The sequence below is a fragment of the Dermacentor albipictus genome, chromosome 3 (assembly GCF_038994185.2).
Source record: "Dermacentor albipictus isolate Rhodes 1998 colony chromosome 3, USDA_Dalb.pri_finalv2, whole genome shotgun sequence".
Lineage (NCBI taxonomy): Eukaryota > Metazoa > Arthropoda > Arachnida > Ixodida > Ixodidae > Dermacentor > Dermacentor albipictus.
The window spans coordinates 130993901-131017744 of NC_091823.1; the positions used below are offsets into that span (position 1 = coordinate 130993901).

Sequence of the window (23844 nt, forward strand, 5' to 3'; positions counted from 1 at the left end):
TTTTTTTTGCAACCACCTTTAACGGCCTTCGGCAAATAGTATTGGTAGATAAAAGTAAACAAAAGTGGTTATCGAAAGCGAGCGTGATCTGCAGAATAATGTCGACCGAAGTAGAAACCACAGCTTCCAGTTTCTGCAAAATGCCATGCCATGTAGAGATGTCGATTTATTATTTATTGCACCGTCCTATTAATTCGATTAATAAGTTAGCGAAGTGAACATCGCAAGCTTCTGATATCTATGAACAAAATACTGTATTGTAGAAGAAACTAAAAAGATCATATTATTTTCTTTTATTGGCTGAAAGTTTGATACGTTCCACGTGGAGAGAAAAAGTTACTTCTCCAAACTTAAAGAAAAAGAAATATCTGTCAGCAGTGACAGTGTGCCATAAATGTGTCATGAAAATTCTCGGCGGGCGTTTTGTTCCAAAAGTTGCATCCTGACAATTTCATAGCTAGACCGTGAATGAAGTTCAGGGCTCAATAGGCGTATGCTTTTAATTATGTGCATTCTTGGAATTTGCAATAGAAAGTATGACGAATTGTCAAGTTAACTTACCAGATTGGGTTTCTGTTTTTTCCTCAAGTGCTGTATTGTCTGAAAAGTAGTTGCAGAGTTGAATTATATTATTAAATGAGTTTATTTCTTCGCACCATGTCCTACGGAGTTTTTACCAAAATTAGTATAAGCAAAACCCTTTGTAATAAGATCCTAAATTGTAACGGAAAGGTTAAAAATAATTGAATTATGAGGTTTTACCTGTCAAAACCACTTGCTGCTTATGAGGCACGGACTCCGGAAATTTCGACCACCTGGGGATCTTTAACGTGCACCTAAATCTAAGTGCACAGGTTTTTTCGCATTTCGCCCCCATCGAAATGCGGCCGCCATGGCCGGGATAAAGGGAAAAAGGTTTTCTTAGGGGTTGCTTGTAAAGCATCAGTTTTGTGACTTGTATATGGTTCCTATAAAGACATAAGTTCCCCTAGCGTGATCAATTAAGATGGCTGCTCTATATCACGTGTTACACGTGTACTTATCTTTATCGGGCAACCACGTTTCGCCGCCTAACAAATGTAATCGCACAGCATGGGACGCGCATGCATGTATCCGATGTTTCTGGAAAGTTATCGATGCTTCTATCCGCAGTCTGTTGTCGCCGAGATTTATGTTATCTGATTTCATTACCTGACGCGAATGGTGTAGAACTTTGTGGAAGGCACGCGGGTCCGAACGATTAGTCTGGAACATTCGACGACTGCTCTATAAAAGCCGACCCGCTTGACCCGCAGATCAGATTTTCGACGATCGCCGACTGTGTTCGCCGCTTTCGTTGTGCTATAAGTGTAGCCTGTTTTGTGGGCACAGGTTCGCCCAATAAAAGCTAGTTTTGCATTCCACCGTACTGCTTCTTTCTTCACCGTCACTACCACGTGACATCTGGTGAAGGTACTTTACGTCCATGCACCGGACGCCCCCGACAAGCCGTAATCCAAGCCCGGACCGCAAAGACAACACCAGCGCCATCCCGGAACATCGAGCAAGCCGCCGCCTTCAACAGCTGTCCCCGGAACACGGACTTCTACCTGAGAAGACCAAGAAGATTGTGGCCAAGGAAACCCCAATGGCAGCCCCAGCGTCCCCAATCGTGCTGCAGCAGCCCAGGGAGCCTCCAACGTACCGCGGTTCAACATTCGAAGACCCGGAATCATGGCTGGAAACCTACTAACGGATCGCGACATTCAACAACTGGGACTCCGACGACAAGCTGCGGCATGTCTACTTCGCCTTAGAAGACGCCGCCAGAACTTGGTTTGAGAACAGGGAGTCGACCTTGACAACGTGGGACCTGTTCCGTAGGGGCTTCCTGCGCACCTTTACAAGTATCGTGCGCAAGGAAAGGGCCGAAGCTATGCTGGACGCCCAAGGGCAGCTACCAAATGACAACGTTGCCATCTTTACGGAAGAAATGAGCCGTCTGTTCCGCCACGCCGACCGGGATATGGCCGAGGAAAAGAAAATACGCCTACTCATGCGTGGTGTGAAGGAAGAACTTTTCGGCGCAATGGTACGAAGCCCACCGACGACCGTAGCACAGTTCCTTCGCGAGGCCACGGGCATAGAGAAGACACTCGAAATGCGGAACCGGCAATTCAACCGCCGCACAAGCTCTACCCACTACGCAGGAATTCAATCACTGGCCACGGACGATCTGCGCGAGACCATCAGGGCCATTGTGCGCGAAGAACTGCGCAAGGTCTTGCCTTCGTCGCAGCCTCAAGTGGCCTCTATCACCGACATCGTGAAAGAAGAGGTGCACCGATCCCTTGGAGTTCCTGAGGTGCAACCAGAACCACCGCAGCCGGAAGCAATGACCTACGCCGCCGCCGTCGCTCGCCGTCAAGGCCCCCCTGCGCGACCGCGCCAAGGTCCTGCAACACCGCAATTCCGTCGTCCACCGCCGCCGCCGCCAGCGCGCCCACCCGTCGCCCAGCGCACCTATGCGAGGAAGACGGACATTAGGCGAGCCCCCGACCACCGCCCGCTCTGCTATCACTTCGGAGAAGCCGGCCATGTGTACCGCCGATGCCCATACCGCGACATGGGACTGAGAGGGTTCGCCGTCGACGCGGCGCGTCCACAGCTTGGGGAGCGCCCACGTGACATTGCCCATTATCTAGCCGCCACTCAGTGGAACTCTCGATGACCGTCCCGTTCGCCGTCACCAGGCCGCTACCTGTCGCCGCAGCGCCGTGCATACACTGGCCCAGCCCGGGGCCGCTCTGCGAGCCCATATCCGGAAAACTAAAAGCAGCAACCGATGGAGGTGCGGTTGCTGTTCGTCGAACTGACGAAAATCCTCCGCCGCCGACGAAGACGACGAAGAGACCATCTCGACGACATAACGACACGCCGCCGTCGCTACGAAGTCTGGAAGCCAAAACTACACCGACGAAAGACGACTTGACGACGCGACGTTCAAACTTCTGTTCAGCACGACGCAGCCGTGATCCAACGCCAAGACCTAACTGCAATGCCAGACAAAGAACAACCGACCTCGACGTGCTTCTCGACGGCCACGCAGTCACTGCCTTAGTCGACACAGGGGCCGATTACTCGGTAATGAGTGGACACACCGCCGCCCAGTTGAAGAAAGTTAAGACCGCATGGGAAGGCCTTCAGATTCGCACCGCTGGAGGACACCTCATCACGCCGACTGGGATCTCCACGGCACGAATAACCATTCATGACCGGACTTACCCTGCCACCTTCGTTATCCTCCAACAGTGTTCCGAGACGTCATTCTCGGTATGGACTTCCTGGGCCAACACGACGCAATCATCAACCTGAAATCTCAGTCAGTAACGCTGTCGGAAGATAAAGCAATGCCGCCGGAGAGCCCCCGTAGTCACCGCGCCTTAAGTGTGCTCGAAGATGAAGTGAGCATCCCGCCTCGCTGCAGCATTGTTATTTCGGTCAGCACCGAAACACCCGCTGACGTAGGAGGCGTCATTGAAGGTGACCAACATCTACTGCTAGACCGTGAAATTTGCGTCGCAAGAGGGATCGCTTGACTGCTTGGAGGGAAAACTGAAGTGTTGCCGACAAACTTCAGCCAGGAGTTCAAGCACATCAACAAGGGCACGACGATCGCGTACATCGAGAAAATTCTGGAAACAAGTAATGCGTTTGTCCTCTCGGATTCCGCCGCATCTACCCCGACGACCATGGTTCCCGAACCAGACTAAGACATTAATCCAAATCTCCCTATGATTAAGCAACAGCAGCTCAGAAGTCTGCTCCGACGATACAAAGGCTGCTTTTCGACGTCATCAAGGATTCGACAAACACCAGTCGTCAAGCATCGCATAATCACCGAGGAATGCGCTCGACCACTCCGTCAGAGCCCTTACCGAGTTTCGGCGCAAGAACGTGAAGCTATAAGAGAACAAGTCGACGAAATGCTGCGCGACGACATCATCCAGCCATCGAAAAGCCCGTGGGCATCACCTGTTGTTCTGGTAAAGAAAAAGGACGGAACCCTACGTTTCTCCGCCGATTATCGTCGTCTGAACAAGATCACGAAGAAGGACGTATACCCCCTCCCACGGATAGACGACGCATTGGATCGGCTCTGCAACGCTAAATACTTCTCGTCCATGGACCTCCAGTCTGGCTATTGGCAAATAGAAGTCGACGAAAGAGATCGCGAAAAGACCGCCTTCATCACCCCTGACGGCCTAACTACGAGTTCAAGGTTATGCCATTCGGACTGTGCTCGGCGCCTGGAACGTTCCAGCGCGTGATGGACACGGGTTTAGCAGGATTGAAGTGGCAGACCTGTATCGTATACTTGGATGACGTCGTCGTCTTCGCCGGAAATTTCGACGTTCACCTTAGACGGCTGGCAACAGTACTAGAGGCCATCAGGTCATCAGGACTTACTCTGAAGCCAGAAAAGTGCCGCTTCGCTTACGAGGAGCTTCCGTTTTTAGGCCACGTCATCAGCAAATCTGGAGTCCGCCCCGACCCACAGAAGACAGCTGCCATAGCAAAGTTCCCACAGCCCATCGACAAGAAGGCAGTGCGTAGATTTCTTGGCATGTGTGCCTACTACAGGCGATTTGTCAAGAAGTTTTCACGCATCGCTGAGCCGCTGACGCAGCTAACTAAATGTTACGTCGAGTTCAAGTGAGAAACTCCGCAGGCCGAGGCATTTCAAGAACTCGAACGACCCATGCAGTCGCCGCCCGTACTTGCGCACTTCGACGAGCACGCCGATACCGAAATCCACACTGACGTCAGTAGCCTAGGCCTCGGCGCCGTCCTGGTCCGGAGAAAAGATGGACATGAACACGTGATAGCTTACGCTAGCCGGTCGTTGTCAAAAGCCGACGAAAAGGAATGCCTCGCCATCGTTTGGGCTACAGCGAAATTTCGCCCTTACCTATATGGCAGGCCATTCAAAGTCGTCAGCGACCATAACGCATTGTGTTGGCTAGCGAATTTAAAGGATCCCTCAGGACGGCTGGCACGGTGGAGCCTCAGACTACAACAATACGACATCACTGTAACATACAAGTCCGGACGAAAACACTCAGACGCCGATTGCCTATCACGCGCCCCCATTGACCCGCCGCCGCAAGATGACGAGGATGACGACGCCTTCCTTGGAATAATAAGCGCGGAAGACTTCGCCGAACAACAACGAGCGGACCCGGAACTTAAAGGCCTCGTCGATTATTTGGAAGGGCACACCGACGTTGTCCCCAGGGCATTTAAGCGCGGATTATCTTCGTGAGGAAGAACTTCTCACCAGTCCGCGCCAATTACCTTCTTGTTGTCCCGTCAGGACTTCGTCCAGAAGTATTGCACGCCCTACATGACGATCCGACCGCTGGACACCTCGGATTTTCCCGGACACTATCGAGGATACAATAAAAGTATTATTGGCCGCGCCTGACCGCCGACGTCACCCGTTACGTCAGAACATGCCGAGACTGTCAGCGACGCAAGACACCGCCGACAAGGCCAGCCGGATTACTACAGCCAATCGAGCCTCCTTGCCAACCATTCCAGCAGGTCGGGACGGACTTGCTGGGACCTTCTCCGACGTCAATAACCAGAAATAAGTGGATCGTCGTGGCGACGGACTACCTCACCCGCTTCGCTGAAACAAAAGCACTGCCGAAAGGTAGCGCAGCCGAAGTGGCGAAATTCTTTGTCGAAAACATCCTGCTGCGACATGGCGACCCAGGAGCCCTCATCATCGACCGACGAAGGGCCTTTACAGCGGAGCTCACACAAGCCATTCTGAAATACAGTCAGACAAGGCACAGGAGGACAATGGCTTAGCACCCGCAGACGAATGGTCTTATGGAGCGGCTGAATAAGACCCTCGCCGACATGCTAACGATATACGTCGACGTTGAACACAAGACCTGGGATGCCGTCCTGCCGTACGCAACATTCGCTTATAACACGGCGGTACAAGAAACAACACAGATCACGCCGTTCAAGCTGGTCTACGGCAGGAAGCCGACGACGACGCTCGACGCCATGCTGCCTCACGTCACTGACGAGGAGAACATTGACGTCCGTACCTACCTCCAGTGAGCCGAAGAAGCCCGACAGCTCGCCCGCCTGCGAATCAAGAACCAGCAGAGGACCGACAGCCGACACTACAGCCTCCGACGACGCTTCGTCGAGTACCAGCCCGGTGGCCGTGTTTGGGTTTGGACACCGATACGCCGACGAGGACTGAGTGAGAAACTATTGCGTCGCTATTTTGGACCCTACAAGGTCATTCGACGTATTGGCGCACTGGACTATGAGGTCATGCCCGACGGAATTTCGCATTCACAGCGGCGCCGCGCACGATATGAAGTGGTCCACGTGGTGCGTCTGAAACCCTTTTACGGACGCTGACAAACTTCCTTATTTTGTTTTCTTTGCTACGGGTGTTTTTCTTTATTACTCTCGTTTGTATACAGCATCGGCTCGATGCTTTTTAAGAGGGGGGTATTGACACGTGTACTTATCTTTATCGGGCAACCACGTTTCGCCGCCTAACAAATGTAATCGCGCAGCATGGGACGCGCCTGCATGTATCCGAAGTTTCTGGAAAGTTATCGATGCTTCTATCCGCTGTCTCTTGTCGCCGAGACTTATGTTATCTGATTTCATCACCTGACGCGAATGGTGTAGAACTTTGTGGAAGGCACGCGGTTCCGAACGATTAATCTGGAACATTCGACGACTGCTCTATAAAAGCCGACCCGCTTGACCCGCAGATGAGATTTTCGCCGATCGCCGACTGTGTTCGCCGCTTTCGTTGTGCTATAAGTGTAGCCTGTTTTGTGGGCACAGGTTCGCCCAATAAAAGCTAGTTTTGTATTCCACCGTACTGCTTCTTTCTTCACCGTCACTACCACGTGACAATATGTGGCTATGATTACAATAGCCAGTGCTTAAAGAAATTAAGTTTTGACCCAATGGCCAAAATATAATGTGCAGACTCTTTTTCTTGTGGTCTCATATTCAACGAAAAATATTTTTACTACCTTTAAGTAAAGCGCCCCTATAACTACTTGTAATCTATTTGATCTTGAAGATGCACATTACGCAGATTCACCTGACTTCAGGGGGGAACGCACAACCCACTCAGGTTCAGCACTGTATAATTGCCGACACTAACCGCGAATTACTTCACTGTCCCTTATTTTGTTCTGTTGCCCCTCTGCACTAGCACAGTGGCAAGGCCGTCGAAGATTGTGGTGTCGTGGAGACAAGCTGGTTTGCTGAAACTGAGATATATAGCTCCCACGGCACACGTAAGCAATTCTAACAAGGGCATGCGAGTTTCATTCAGATATTTATTGATGTGCTTGGTAATACGGGAGCGAGAATTTTAATAATATATTGCAACGTAGAGCAATTGCGTCACAAATAAAATTGCAATCAATTCATGAAAGATGTTAGAAGAAACAAAAAAATCGATTCGTTTCAGTGACACCAGGAAAGTATTTTTTACGCTGTATGATTCACGGCCTGATTTACGGTTTACAAGTTCATGCCATCATTATGCCGAGGAACTCCGCAGTTAACAGGTGAAATCTGCATATTCGCCTTGTTTCCCTAAGACAGCTAGCTTATGTATCGTCTTAGTTATCGGGCGGAAATCTACGTGCGTGTTAAGGGCACGTAGATTTAGTTTACTGGAAATTGTACTACAATAAAGCCTGTATCACCAGCCTTGAACAGCACATAGACTTAAATCACTGACAGTTGACACATCATTAGGAGTGCTCTATGGTCACTACTTGCCAGTGTACGCAGTAGCACAGGAATATCAGAGTGCATTACCAACATTCAGCAGCCTTTCCTTTATGCTAAATACATACGCAAAGGTCGATAAATGATTAGCGTTGAATACGATGCCTTCTCATGGCATATCCTTTCGCATTTATTCACTTCTTATTGACACATGGCGACCTTCATTTCCACTAAGAGCTACAGTTATATTGCGGGTAGTGTTAACGGGTCGGAAGAGGTGCAGCAGGCGTTAAGCCCACCCTTACGTGGGCCGATCCCGAAGATAGTGAAGTGCCGGGTCGAGCCGCGGTGGAGATGAAGCAGCCATTAAGAACTCCCCATTCGTGGGCCGGTCTCGAAGATAGCGAGTGCCAGGTTGACCGGCGGCAAAGGTGCAGTTCGCCATTAAGGGGCCCACATATACAGCTTCGCTGGTCATCCTTCTTCACAGAGCGGAAGTGCACTGAGTTCTCATTTTTTTTTTTGTGGTTTCACGGCCATTTCTGTTACCATCATTCGGTCACGGCGCCGGCTACAACGCCGGATTTGGGTAATGGAGCGTATAATGCTTTTGCATTAAAAATAGGTAAATTTCATTCTGAGGGGAATCGAACCCAGGCCACTGGGATGCGGGACGAACACGCTTCCTCGACGCCAGAGCTGATCCACGATTGTAGATTCCTAAAAGTGTGCCTAGTACATGCGTCATTGCACAGATCTCCTCGCAGCCATCTGTCTGAACAAACGTGTGGCCAAGTGCGTGATTTATAGGGCACGTGATGGCGCCACCAATGGGGAGCCGGTGACGTCATCAGGATCACGCATGAAATAAGAAGAAATAAAGAAGTTAGTACATAGTATACTAACGGTAATTAGTAGTAATTATGAGTAATTATTAACACTTAAAGTAAATTATAGTAGATGAAGGAACACTTAGGTGGAATGGAGTTGCGATATTATAGTAAGGGGACCTAAGCTTGAGAAAAGTTAATTTACTTGAAACAACATGTTTCAATGTGAAATAAAGTGGATTAGGGTGAAATAAAATGAATTAAGATGGCCTGCGGCATATTTCAAGGTTTTTCTCATGCTTTCCCCCTCAATGACATAAAAGTACTCCGGTGACTCAGTTTTTCTTATTTATGCATGCCGCAGTATTCTTTACTTACCAGCATTCTCTCTTAGTTTGTCCGATGCTTGTGCACAACGAGAATTGTGTTTTTGTGGTAGTTCGCTCAGAGACAGTGAGAAATTAGGGAACGTGTGACAGTCCGAGTGTATAGCTCGGCTCCACATAGACATAGAGTATGCTTTCGTAACATCGTTTGTGAAGCGCGACAGAGCTCCTCGCATAAGTGAACGCGGCTGGTCCTTCAAGCACTTACATTCGCGCGAGAGGTTTCAAGCGTCTGAAGATTAACATGCTGGCCTTAGGCGATCGGTAAAGACAGCCCTCCTCTTCTGCCGCCTCTCCCTCTCCGTGCCGGCAGCAAAGAGGGTTCCAGCTATACATGTGCTAGGTAATTCCTCTGTTGTTTACGGCATCAAAAGAGAAACACTTCCTATATTTCCTTCTTGCAGCAAGTTTGCGCTTTCAAGCACATCAACGCTTGCTTAAAGAGGAAAGCTTGCTTGCAGCGTTCGGCGATTCGCGTCTGTCTGTCTGTCTGTCTGTCTGTCTGTCTGTCTGTCTGTCTGTCTGTCTGTCTGTCTGTCTGTCTGTCTGTCTGTCTGTCTGTCTGTCTGTCTGTCTGTCTGTCTGTCTGTCTGTCTGTCTGTCTGTCTGTCTGTCTGTCTGTCTGTCTGTCTGTCTGTCTGTCTGTCTGTCTGTCTGTCTGTCTGTCTGTCTGTCTGTCTGTCTGTCTGTCTGTCTGTCTGTCTGTCTGTCTGTCTGTCTGTCTGTCTGTCTGTCTGTCTGTCTGTCTGTCTGTCTGTCTGTCTGTCTGTCTGTCTGTCTGTCTGTCTGTCTGTCTGTCTGTCTGTCTGTCTGTCTGTCTGTCTGTCTGTCTGTCTGTCTGTCTGTCTGTCTGTCTGTCTGTCTGTCTGTCTGTCTGTCTGTCTGTCTGTCTGTCTGTCTGTCTGTCTGTCTGTCTGTCTGTCTGTCTGTCTGTCTGTCTGTCTGTCTGTCTGTCTGTCTGTCTGTCTGTCTGTCTGTCTGTCTGTCTGTCTGTCTGTCTGTCTGTCTGTCTGTCTGTCTGTCTGTCTGTCTGTCTGTCTGTCTGTCTGTCTGTCTGTCTGTCTGTCTGTCTGTCTGTCTGTCTGTCTGTCTGTCTGTCTGTCTGTCTGTCTGTCTGTCTGTCTGTCTGTCTGTCTGTCTGTCTGTCTGTCTGTCTGTCTGTCTGTCTGTCTGTCTGTCTGTCTGTCTGTCTGTCTGTCTGTCTGTCTGTCTGTCTGTCTGTCTGTCTGTCTGTCTGTCTGTCTGTCTGTCTGTCTGTCTGTCTGTCTGTCTGTCTGTCTGTCTGTCTGTCTGTCTGTCTGTCTGTCTGTCTGTCTGTCTGTCTGTCTGTCTGTCTGTCTGTCTGTCTGTCTGTCTGTCTGTCTGTCTGTCTGTCTGTCTGTCTGTCTGTCTGTCTGTCTGTCTGTCTGTCTGTCTGTCTGTCTGTCTGTCTGTCTGTCTGTCTGTCTGTCTGTCTGTCGAGCCGCCTACGCCTTGGTGCTATCATGGTCGTATTGTTAAATTGCTATGTACGAAAATTGGCGTAGTATGACAACAGTGTATCGCGAACATAAATGACGCTGATGACATGAATATTACAATATTTGTGTCATGCAGGTCAGGAAACAGCCGCCTATGTCTTGGTGCCCTAATGCTCCTTTCGCTTACTTGGTATGTACGCCAACTGGCATAGTATAAGAGCATATGAAGAACATAAATGATAGGACATGGCATGCGTGTCATGTAGGTCATGGAAAAGCCGCCTACGTCATTATATGTACCAAAGTTGGCATAGTATAACAAGAGTGTATGACAAATCTGAATTATAGGTGATTACATGCGTGTCATGTAGGTCATGAGCAGCCGCCCCCGTCTATGTTACGTTAGCTTGATATGTACCAAAATTGGCATAGTAAGAGAAGAGTGTATGACGAACATAAATGATGGGCCATAACATGAATGCCATGATATGTGTGGCATGTCGGTCATGTAACAGCCGCCTAAGTCTTGCTATTGTCATGGTCGTTTCGTTAACTTGGTATGTACCAAATTTGGCATAGTATGACGATAGTGTATGACAAACATAAACGATTGGCCACCACAAGAATGTCACGACATGCGTGTCATGTAGGTCGTGAAACAACCGCTTACGTCTTGGAGCTCTCATGGTCGTTTCGTTAACTTGGTATGTACAAAAATTGGCGTAGTAAGACAAGAGTGTATGCCGAACATAAATGATGGACCGCGACATGAATGACATGACGCGCGTGTTATGTAGGTCATGGAACAGCCGCCTTAGTTTTGGTGCTCTCACTGTCGCTTCGTTAACTTGTTATGTCACAAAATTGGCATAGTGTGACAAAAGTGTATGACGAGCATACATGATAGAACACGACATGAATTTCCTGACATCTGCGTCATGTAGATAATGAAACAGCCACCTACGCCTTGGAGCTCTCATGGTTGATTAGGTAACTTGGCATATGTACAAAAATTGGCTTAACACGGGGAAGGCGGGAGATGGAAATTAAAGACATTGAGCAGAATGAGAACAAGGTGAAAGCAGGAGCCAACGTTTCGACAAGTGAACTTGTCTTCTTCAAGGGCATGAAGAACACAAGTGCACTTGTCGAAAAATTGGCTTAGTATGACAAAAGGGTATGAAAAACGACAAACGGCCAGGACATGAATATCTCCTACTGCTTGGTGCTGTCATGATCTTTTCGTTAATTTGTTAGCTTCGTCGCATACTTCTTCGCATAACATCGATTCCCACAGTGCGTGGGATCTGCCGACTTTTTTATTGGCAACCACATTACACTCATTTATTTGTCCCCCCGCACTGCTTTTTGTTATGGCTTCGGCCTAACAAAGTGATAATAACAGAAATGAAATAGGAAGCTCAGTTATAATTATTTTTCATTCGAAGCAGCAGTGCAGTGTGTTCCTGCCCCGTGCTATCGTCCTGACAAAAGAACGCCGCATTCACAAATAAAGCAAAAAGTATAAACAGTAGTCGAAAATGCCCGAACAGATAAACAAAAAAGTGCCTACAAATTGCTTAACTTACTTGGCGCAGGCTCCACTTCTTGAGCGTTAGTTGTGTTCTCTGTAAATCGATAACCAGTAAATACAATTAAAGAAGAGTCAGTCGAAATCGCATACTCACTTCGCAAGCAATAAGCAGTGTATTTCGAATAAAAACAGGAGCATTAGATAAGTATTCAAAGAAGACACAAAAGGATATTCAACATTATATTAGGTGAGGTAATGAATTGGCACAGTTTCTCGGTAAATGACTGCTTCTTGCCCAGAGCTTTAAGCTTTAAGTTTTTTTTCGCTCTCAAGTGGAAGACAATATTGTTGTGATGATTCCTATCCGACGCCCTCTCAATGTGTTACCGTATCGTAGCTCTAGCACGTAATTTTTTTTTACAAATACTGGGAGCCATAGCTCAGGCAAAAGCGGGAGGTACCATAAAGGGTGCTTCTCGTAATTTGAACCTAGGCTGTAAGAAAAGTGGTTAACAGCACCTGAATGAAACCCATAACATATGGTTTGCCGTCATGTTGTGTTCCTTCGAATACATTTTATAACTCGCTTAATTAGTTCGTTACCTAAGATCAAATATGCAAATCATTTATTATTTAGTTTAGGGCAATGTGTGTTTCATCACTTTGTAGAGGCGATTCAGAAAAAAAAGCATCATCAAGCTTATTATGACAACGTACATGCTATGTGGTGATTTTTTTCCGGAGTGTAAACAAAACCCACTAAATATAAAATAAAAAAAAATGTAGGCAGTTTGCACTAGTGGGATAAGGGCGGGTCACAGCGGAGATAGTTCCAGCTTTTACTAAGTATTGCTAGGTTTTTATAAGCTTTGCGAGGTTATGCATGGCTTGGCTAGGCTCATACCAAGCATAGCTAGATGTTGCTGAGTCTTACGAGGTTATGCATGGCTTAATTATGCTGATACTAAGCTTCGCCAAGTTTTTGAGATGTCATACATGGCCAGGCCGGTGAGCCACACAAGATCTAGCAAGTCACAAGCATACAATCCACAGTGCGTGGATTCATCATGTACAGTGCTTCAGTACCAGTCGTCATCATCTCGATCCGGTCCTCGTCCTTGACGACCGACCGTCGTCGTGGTCGCCGTCGTGGTCGATGGCGTCGGGGAAAGCTTCGCGAAGCACATGCAAGGCAGAGCTCCTGTGTTCAAAGTTCCGCACCGAGCTCACCATGGAGAGATTCACGTCGAACAAGAACCGGCCACTGACGCGGCAGCTATGCCCGAGCTCTATGTCAAGGAATTCACGCTGCGGTCGTTCGCACCTCCCAAGGATTTGCGGGCTTGGCGTTGGAAGTTCGTGGTGACGCCCAGGCCCGGAACCGATTCGCGGCGGCGCCGAGCATTCACTCGGCAGCGTTCATTGTCTCCGGCCCGGAACACGGGATTCTCGTCTCGGCGACGGCGCTTGCCGCCGGCGGCCTCGTCGCGATGGACAGGATCGGCTCTCCTTCGTCTATCGTAGTGCCGCTGAGCCGCGCGCCGAGCTTCCTTGTAGGTCACAGAGGCGACAGCAGTGCTCAAACTCTATGCCCAGAAATTCGCGCTGGAATCGGCCGTTCGCACCCCCCTTTCTCGGCGGGCTTGACGCTTGAAGCTTTCGAGCAGTCGCAAGCCGGGACTCTTTCGCGGGAAAGTCGAGCGTTCAGGCACCCACTCTCGCGTTCCCTGAACTGAAACTGGGGATGCTCGAGTCGGCGTCACTGAATTTGACGTCGCAGCTTCGGCGCCATGTTCAGGATCAGCTCGGCGGCGACGCATCGCTTCTCGCTTGGCAGTATGGCCTCTTCCTAGTAAGCCGCTTCTTCTTCTTCGGGCATCCGGATTTTCTTCCGTCTTCCCGTGTCAGCAGCCCGAACACGCGGAGCACAGGAGGCGAGAAGTGTGTCGCCGCGCTGGCCCGAGCTTTTACTTGCCTGTGACGTCCCGACTCCGCCCTACGCGCGTGGATAACGAGGAGGTTACGTGGCTCGGCACTATCGCAGATGGTTGCTAGGCAAAGCGAGGCGGCGCATAGCTGTGATGAATTTTCTGGTAACCTCCACGATGGAACGAAAGCTTTAACATCTCCGTTGTTAAAAGCCTCTTGACTGCTCTGATGCGCTATTGCATTGCAGTGCTCTCAACCGTGCTTCGAGCGAAAGAACCGTACGTGCGGACCGTGAAGTAAGCGGCCGCGGCTCTATGCATCGGCTTCACAGTGCGACAGCATCTCTGACGGTGGCACACATAAAAAAAAAAACGTGCCGTGGTCCCTGATAGGCGATAGGTTATATATCTGCTCCTGAGTTCTTCATATATATTTATTGACACTGTGACTTTATACCGGATTTCAATAATCGTGTAAGCCTTGTTAATGGCGGGCTGAGTGTATCATTACTCTCTCTAGTGGTTTTTCTTCTTGTTCCATCCTGACTTAGAGCTTAGCTTTATTGAGGCAAATTTCTAGTTCAGAAGTTTTCGCCTGCATAGCCATTGGTATATTGTCTAGCTCCATAAGGTTATCAATTCGATATAGATTATCGGCGCTGCAGTTAAAGGCTTTTTGCATTAGAGAGCTTCGTAGCGTTGGTTCATACGCTGGCGCGCGTATGTCACATCGAAGAATAGGTCTACTGGATGAGAGTAGCCAACGAGGTTCTTCTTCGTGGGTTGACGAAATTTCGCGTTGTCACAGTTGTCGTTAGCACCCATAATCAGATTAGCGCATCCGTGCGCTGCACAAAAGGGACGTACCTCGCTTGTCACAGTTGGCATTGCGCCCTTACGAACCTCTGGCTACCGCACTGAAGGACAAGGCTAGACGAGCAAGGCCCTACATATATCACTTGCACATCATGACGAACATTAGCAATTTACCTCCACTGCACACTCCACATGCCGATACACGTGCTTATTACTGCAGGTTTACATTTACAGCAAAGCTGTTCGTCTACAAGAAACGCTCCAAAGTGTTATCTCCGTGGTAATATGAAGTATTTTGCATAGCATCTATTTAGAGCAACGTAGAGTATCTTTGAACTCACAGGCAGGAAAGCTTATTCGAGTGGAGGGAATAATTATAAACCCAATGAAAATTTCTAAACCGTTTGTTATCGGACTACTTAGAGACGTTGTATGAAACGCTGCAAACTTACCAACCACCGTAGAAAACCTAATGGATACAGGCAATGTATACATACGAAGTATGGGGCCTACGTTAAGGGTGACCTTACCGAAAGTTGGAAGTGGGGAGTAGAATTGCCACTTATGTGCAACCTTACTCACTGATGAGTTCTAGAGCTTTACATGCGTATTTACGAAACGCCTACGAAGTTGGCCTCATGCCTTGAAAGAAGTCGTAGTTTCGATAGATAAACGATCGATTGAGATACGAATGCGTAAACAGATATACGAAGTAAGGATCGCAGTTTTATCGGCCGCATACTCTTGGTTACATTACATTCTAAATTAAGAAATATGGCGTCAGCACATACAGGGAAGCATGAACACATCATACTCGATGACAGCGGACAATGACTGAAAACGCTGTTGTCTATCGCTTCAGCGCAAAGTGAGCGGTGAAAACAGAGCACGCACAAATGTGTCAGCCGTCGAAGCACTTAGATTCGGCCCCTAAAGCAGATCGCTTTCAAGATAGCCCGCGCGCAACCGCACAATGCGCAGTTGCCGCCGAAGTACAATGCCCGTCCACCTCCCTTCTCTCCCCGGCGCCATGTGCGCGACGGAAGATGGCGCATTTCCTCCCCTCTTTTCTCCCGTGGACGCGTGAGATTGAGCCGCGATCGTCGGCTTCCTTCGCGTGCTTTCACTCGCACATACAGCGTACGAGGCCCAGTGGCAATGGCGGCAAGATTGTGCCTGGAGTGTCCGTACAATTGCGATTGCAATAGAACCTACCGTGCTATAAGGTACACATTCTCAAGGAAGGCCTTAAGTGTTTCATGCGTAATGCGCCAGCACAGTTTCCAAAGTGAGTTATTGGAGCCTTCGTTAAATGTATTGATCAAGTATTCAAAACCGTTTTATGGCAGTTATCCGCTACGCTTCTGAAGGTCTCGAGAGAACTCTTCATCACATCGTAACTACGATTGGTGAATATTGGGAGCATGTTGTGTGTTTTGAGTGGAAATACTTTAAATGTGCATGGCTGGACCTTCTGCGGATTATCACCATAGGTGCAGGGCAATATAAACATGTTCGAAAGGTTAGTTATATGTCGGCGACCGAAAGTTTGAAAAAAAACGCGCCTTTTTGAAACGACGTGCCACTTACTACAACACTGGAGGAGCTGTAATCTTTCCTGATTTCTAAAAAAAACAGAACGTTATCGTGCTTATGCTAGAACTTGAAGATAGGGGGTAAAACAAAGGGACCCAATTTTTATTAGTCATATCATAAGAAGCCAACGAACACCGATAGCCAGGACATCATGGGGCAAATTATCTGTGCTTAATAAATGAAATAAAAAACGATGAAATATTGGAATTGAAAGTGGATGAAAAAACAACTAGCCGCAGGTGGGATCCCACCACGTTCGCATTTCGCGTGCGATGCTCTACAAATTGAGGAACCGTGGCGCCGTTTTCCCATCTCGAATCCCGTATCATTCATGCCTTCAGCTAGAATGCCTGGTTATATTGACCGGTTGCCTTCACCCAAAAACATCACGTTCTCGTGACGCCTGCGGCAGAAGGGGTGCTCCACATCCACCGTCAAGGTCTATGAGTAGTGGCGCTGGCTAACACTCCCAGGCTTCTACTAGGAAACATAAATACCCAAGAACGTGGATGGGAAAATGGCACCGCGGAACCTCAATTGGTAGAGCATCGCACGCGAAATGCGAAGGTTGTGGGATGGTTCTCCACCTGCGGCAAGTTGTTTTTTCATCTACTTTCATTTCCATTTGCTTATCGTTTCTTTATTTCATTTATTAAGCACAAGTAATTTCCCCTATGTGGTACTGACTGTCAGTGTTTGTTGACTTCTTATGATATTACGCTAGAACTTATTTTTCGCTTCGTCTTATGGTGGATGCCATCGCCATAGTCAAGGCGTAATCCCGCTCAAGCGTAGGCGTGTTCACGCCTATGCTTGGTCATTTAATATTAGGCATTCTTAAGGGTGTAATTTCAAGTTACCGGAATCAACAAACTAATTTCTATCTCTTATCACTCAAGGCGTTAACGCGAAATGATCAGCTCAATGACTCTCCTGTATGAGCGGAATAACTTTTTTTAAAGGCACTTGCTTGCAAACAGGCCATATTACTGTTCGTGCGTACTTTTTTATGGACATGCGGCAATTGTTAAAAACTTGTCTTTTGATGAAGCAAATGATTAATGCAAGTTTCTCACTGGCTTAGTTTTTCTGACGGTTGAGTACCACTGATTTCGCTTCTAGGCGCTCACATGGTATGCCTCACTTTCGCTATGACCCCGCTTCACTGGAGCCATTTAATCTAATGACCCATATAACTTTCCATAGCTATGGCCATTGGTCATTAGTTTAAACGTAGCTTGGAGTTTGTCAGATTAAAAGTTTTGCTTCGATAGGAGCCACATAGCGCGATACATGAAGAGCTGAAAAAAAAAACGACATTGAGCGTTACAATATACGGGACCTGCAGGTGTCACACATTATTGAGCAAATAGAATTGTATGTGCGCATTTGCTAGCTTGAAAAAAGATATTTGTTACTTCACCTGTGTAAAGAAAAATAAGCCGTGCCACCACTGCACACATTTAAACTAAATTATCGCATCAATAGCACCTGAAAATTATGCTGCTGTTCTCTTTTCTTTTAAAAGGCCTTTCTGAAGAATTAAAATTGACAATTAAGGTATTGGATCCTGGGGGGACTGATATTTAAAAAAAAGATTACCTCCTCCGACATGTCTTGTGACATGTCGTGCGTTCCTTGATGCACATAGTGGGTTGACCTCATGTCTTCAATAAAGTAAACAACGCATCTGACTTATATTTGCGGGTCGGTTACTGTATTTCCAATAATTTACGAATGCGAATGCTGTGAAACGTTATCAGGGTGTTTTACGATGCCGCATAATTCAGTCCTCTTTCTTGGAAGACATACGACCGTCAACAGAATAATTTATTGACAAGCCGAAGATAATCTCCACTGTCACTGTCTCGGCAAATGCGCCAAAATTAAATACAGTTCTGGCGAAAAATTCTTTCAGCCAGGACTCGAAACTATTATACGGTTGTTATTGGTTATATTTTCCTTGTTGCAAAATACTCCCCAAGTTCACAGTTGGCAAAATGTATTGCATGTTAAATGTCTTATGTGGGAAAACTTCATCGCTGAACCACGAATATTTTCTTACTTTCGTACTGCAGCACCTGCGGAGCTTGTTTATAGTTGATGGCAATAGAGGTAATTTTAAGCATCATCTACTGATAAGCTAAAACTGTGTAGGTTAATCACGACCTCCACAGTAAATTATGCATTTGAGGCCTCCAGTGTGTTATGTTCTTTTAGAAACGGCGCAGAATATAAGCGCTGTATTTGGGAATTTATCGCTACTACCAATGTAGATTTAGTTGAAAAGGCGGGGGTGTATGTCACTTGCATGTATGCGAAATCAAACATGTGTGGGAAATACAGAAAAGAGGTGAGGCGTACAGCCTTTGTGAAACATTTCTTTATAAATAAATTTCTTTATCAAGTGGCGAAAGCGGTAAAGACGTTGCCGAGTTCTAATTTTCTGAAGATGCAGGGTACAGTAAGTGTAATGCTTGTCGAAATATAACACCCCTGGTCCAAATATGAGGTCTGAATGCTATTACTGAATCGTCGTTTTTCACCTATGTTCATGCATTCCACGTTGCTCGTAGGAGGTTTCCCGCATGTCCTCAGTATGAGAATCCGCCTGGTTTGCCTTTATTGAACATAAGACAAAGGTATGAGTGACGTGTGTATGCTCAAAGCGTTGAGATAATCATGGCGTGTCCAGTAAATTACGCGTGCAATTGCTGTGAAGCACTACAATCTTATCTTAAGAATAGCACGGAATTGCGTTTGCTATGCTCTGAGAGCTGTGGCTGCAACCAAGAGGAAGGTCTTGTTTATTCGCCTACTTGGTATTATTGGTTTCTTTATCATGCCTACCTGGTTTGGATGTTGATTGCGCAGTATGCATTAAAAGAAGCTGCGGGGGAACATTTTTACCACTATATCCACGTGAAGAGAAATGTGTGTACCGTAATTGCAGACACTGTAGGTAATTCCCTCATCTAGTGCTGCACCGCATTGCACAGTCCTTATTTGCTATGTTGCCCAGTCGACCGAGAGCACGTCACAAAAATTTCACTTTTGCTAAAATGGAAGACAAACTTGATTTAACATGGTGAAACTGCGACATTTCTGGCCGTATAAGGAGCTATGCAACATTTTCCTGGAGCCTCATTTCTCTGCATGCTTATGTGGTATATGTGGCGCCCGCGGTGTCTTTGATGAAATAGGAGATTCAGCTTGTTAATATTTCGTGAACACATTTATGTGTGACATTTAGCTAGATCTTAAAGGCTAATCAGAGAAGCAGCTGCTCTTGAAATTAGCTTGTAATACAGGGAAGTCACACAAGCATGCTCTCTTTTTTTCCTTTTCAATTCAGGACTGCCTGAGAAGAATTGTACTGGTTCATGAGGTCCGCACAGTCGGCATATTATGCCTATACTCGTCCTTTTCTGAAGCTTATGCGAAGTCTGTAAGATATAAGTCACAAGTGTGACATTTCCTGCTGGTCTGTTCCCGAACGGCTCTCGCCGGTATCCCTCCTTTCACTTTCTGACGAAGCGCTTCCACAACTGCGGTGAAAATGCCAGTCTGTTAGCGCGTTGAGTGCAGTCCTTAAAGCTGATGTTAAAACAGGTGGACACAACATATCCATATGACTGTCGGAGAGCCGATACCACGAAAATGCAAGCAATTGCTCGTGCTCCTGCTGAAAGTGGGATATTTGAAAGGTTACATTTCCTACGTGCTGAATGGCCGTACATATGTGCGTAGTGACAATGTCTAAAAGTTCAGTTCAATCTAACCGTGGACAAGCATATAATGTGGGAACCATAAGAAATTCCAAATATTTAGAAAACGCGAGGCTGAGGTATCCTAAAATAATGTGAAGAAAGGTTTTCACCTAGACTTGTTGGGGCATATTACCTTTTGGGTGAACTTTTTTTTATTTAATGATGTTTTCGGTGCCAAAACTACCTACTGATTATGAGGCACGCCACAGTGGGGCACTTCGGAAAGCTGGACCACCTGGGGTTCTTTAACACTCACCTAAATCTAAGTACGCCGGCGTTTCCGCATTTCGCCCCCATCGAAATGCCGCCGCCGTGGCCGGGATTCGGTCTGGCGACCTTGTGCTTAACAACCCAACACCATAGCCACTATGCAACTACTGCGCGCGAATGATTGGTGAACTGCACGAACACGGGACAAGAAAGGAAACAAACACGAACGTAGAGTATCAACATATGATTTATTTAAATATACACAGAGCATATGTGCTGATGCGAGTGCACACGTGGTTAGTCAAAGAATAAATCTATATCGGTTATTCAAGATAGTCGAGCTCCTCATTTGTCACATCACTTGGCGGAATGCTGATGCATTGACTTTGTATTTGCTGTCGTGGCAGAGGTGCCGTCGCATGCCACTGCTCACCTGCTGTACGGGGGGTGGGAACTTAGTCAAGCGTCAATCGCTTTTATTCCCATCCCCTCCATCAATGTAATGCTGATGGAAATAAATCATTATATAATTATTATTAGAATCTTTGGTGGATTGCGTGGTCTTCAAGTATTTCGCGCGCGAGGTGATTCTTCTACGTCTTCAATATTGTGCTGAGCGTAAAATCTGGTTGGACACCGCTGCACATCGACACGTGCTAAACCAGATTGCTTTCTTGGCAATCTGGCTTAGCAGATTGCCAAGCCAAGTAAAGCGTTCCCAATTGCAGGGCAGACACAGTTGGGCAGGTCATTAGAGAGTGACTGCTATGTCTCTTGAATTGCACTGTTCGGCAGTTGTATTTTTTATTTTGAAGGTGAAGTTATCAGCAATTTTTTACTTCAGAAAGTTACCAGCGTCATTTTTCGGCAGGTCTTCAAGCAAATGGGAACTCACTGGACGTTAAGGTTCAAAGCCTCGCTACAGCAATGATCTTTTGAATATTAAAATGCTGAAATTTATGATAAGTTGAAAAGTTACTATCTCAAGTTCTTTGAAATTTATGGGTGCTTTAGAAAAGCTACTATATAATTACGGTAACGAAAGTAGGAAGGTACAGTGGTGGCTGCAAGGTTATGTATATAATGCGTTATGTTGAGATAATTCAATGGAGCAGCATGGAGAAGCGTTCGTGGTAAAGGAGTGGTATAATAGTAGTATTGTTTTTACCAGCAACGCCTTCAGAATATTCTCAGCCTAAACACGAGAAAATACAGTGGCGTTGCTCGTTTGTTTTTCTTTTTAAACCTTTATGGACGAATAATAGAAGTGGTGCTAACTAAGCGCTACCGCTTAGTCGATCAACCTTAACCAGTCATTGGTTTTAATTCATCAACTGCAACATGTTCATAAGCCAGCTACTTGAATTTCGTAGATTGAAATTTCTGTGAAAACATAGCTCATCGTAAATCAACCAATTAGCAACACGGCAATATGCTATTGTTTTGAATCCCTCATTTTAATTAATTAAGGTTGTCGTAGCCGAAACACCAAATATAGCGCGGACTATATTTCTCTTCAAGCTTGCGCAAGCAATTACTGCCGAAAGACCTTCTGGTAAATTGAAAATAATGGAGCTTTGTGCTAGCTTAGGCATCTGACTATTCTTGGAGAATAAATATACTCACCCAAAATGCCTGATATAATGTAGAAGACGAAAACGACATCACGCGAATGCATAGTATTAGTACGATGCCAGTTGACTCTTATCTTTACACTTTAGACGGCAGTATTCGAGTCTCTCCGGGTAGCTATCACGCTATTCGTTTTGTCTCCTTCCGACCATTCAAAACCGTGCAGGTGTCGTCAGGCACTTGCGCAGCAAGGCTATAAAAATGCAATGCCTCGGTAACGGCCTCCGCTGCTAGTACTGTGTATTGCAGGTCACTGAGGCTTTCACAATGTACACATTTCTTAAGCATCACTCCTTCGACGTCTAAAAGACTTCGGACATGAAACAATGATCCTATCTATCAAGTTTCGGGAAACTACATCGTCAATCTTTTCAAAAAGGAGCAGTTTGACAATGCCACTACGTTTCGTTTGCAGCTTTCCGCTAAGCAGTCCACGACACACTCTTGTAGTTGTCTTTTGTTTGAACACTACGGCGCAAGGCCACGGATTCAGGCCAATAAAATGCGCCACGTCGCCTTCTTCTGAAAGTGTGAGTCTACTTCTTTGAGCAAGTACGAGCTAGGACACCGCCTATCTTCAATCAAGAAACATTTCCCCGAGAGACTGCCGAAGGTTAACAAAAAAATTAATTCACACATACTTGTCACCTTGCCTTTGATGACTGCATCATAAAACTGCAGTCGTTCATCAAATAACCTTAGATGTGTGTCTTGCGCGGACAGAGCTTTCATTTACATTAACGTACCTTCAAACATGGTGTGACTACTCTTCTCTATTTGATACATCGGTTGAGACAATATACTGATACAAAAAAGTGAAGTTACTCACACCTACTTGCTGTACCCATGATTGTTTCTCATCTGTCTTCATGGTGAAGACAGATGGGGTCACGTGACCCCAGATTCTCAATAAAACGAGCACAACATGCGATCAGGCATATAAGGTTTAATAATGAGCCCTGTTCCACCACTAGCATATTTCTGTGTAACGATTAGGTGGCTGATTGAGGAATAACATTAAGTTCTTTGTTGTGGAGCTAGAGAGTTACGTGTAGTTGGAAGGTTTCTATTGTTTCTGTAAACACTTCAGTCAGCCATATTCAGCGCGCCACTTCCTGCGTGGTTATTTCGTCTCAAATGTTACTCGTACTACCCGGTATACAATATTTCCCGATTGATAATTCACCAAAAGTAACTTCAAAAGTGCTAACTCCACTCATTGCCTGACTCTGAAACCGGCTGATCAATGTGTAGGCTGTGATACACGCCACTCGCAATGAGCGGAAGCCCACACCAAAAACAGCCACTTCCTACATCCAGGCGCTGGCCAGAGGGTCATGCAATGTGGCAAGCAGGCACCGCCGAGTCACCAGAATCTGTCACTCGCGCAAACCCGTTTGGAGCAAGTATGTGTAAGTACAACGTAATCTCAACCCTTGTGTCCCACTGTCTTCCCAGCTGACCCTTGGCTGCCAATTTCATGAAGGCGCATCTGTTAAGGAAGCCATAGTGTGCGAACCCTGGGAGCCAGCACCCGACTTCATCCAGTTGGCCCCGCTCGAGCTTTATCGCAGTTCTTTCGTTCTTTGTATCAGTTTTAGCAATCTGCGGCAATAGACAGTTGTTGTCTCTTACCTGACTTATGTATGGGAATCACCTTCCCGATTGTCCATTCTTTAGGTAGTGTGGCCATATCTAGGGACTGCTGAAAAAGCATTTGTAAGAATATGGGATGGATGGATGGATGGATGGATGGATGGATGGATGCATGCAAAACTTTAATAAGGTCCTGAGGTACACGGCTCAGCGCGCTGCGGGCCACTCCCACGTTGGGACAGTCAGGCCTTGCCCGACCGCCGCATCGTGGGCCCTCTGGACAGCCCATAGTTGCGCCCCGGCATCA

At 46.9% G+C, this 23844-nt stretch overlaps 1 protein-coding gene across 2 annotated transcripts in view; it reads right to left on the reverse strand.

Annotated features, from left to right (window-relative positions):
• Positions 1 to 22146, reverse strand: part of LOC135921138 (integumentary mucin A.1-like) — an 85082-nt gene extending 62936 nt beyond the window's left edge. For both annotated transcript variants that reach the window (XM_070536719.1, XM_070536718.1), the window contains exons 1-3: positions 21936 to 22146; positions 12045 to 12083; positions 562 to 600 (exon numbers count right to left, since the gene is read on the reverse strand). In XM_070536719.1, the coding sequence (XP_070392820.1) occupies positions 562 to 600; positions 12045 to 12083; positions 21936 to 21987 (130 nt within the window). In that variant the 5' untranslated portion in view covers positions 21988 to 22146. The remainder of the gene's footprint in view (positions 1 to 561; positions 601 to 12044; positions 12084 to 21935) is intronic.
• Between the last annotated feature and the right edge of the window lie 1698 nt (positions 22147 to 23844).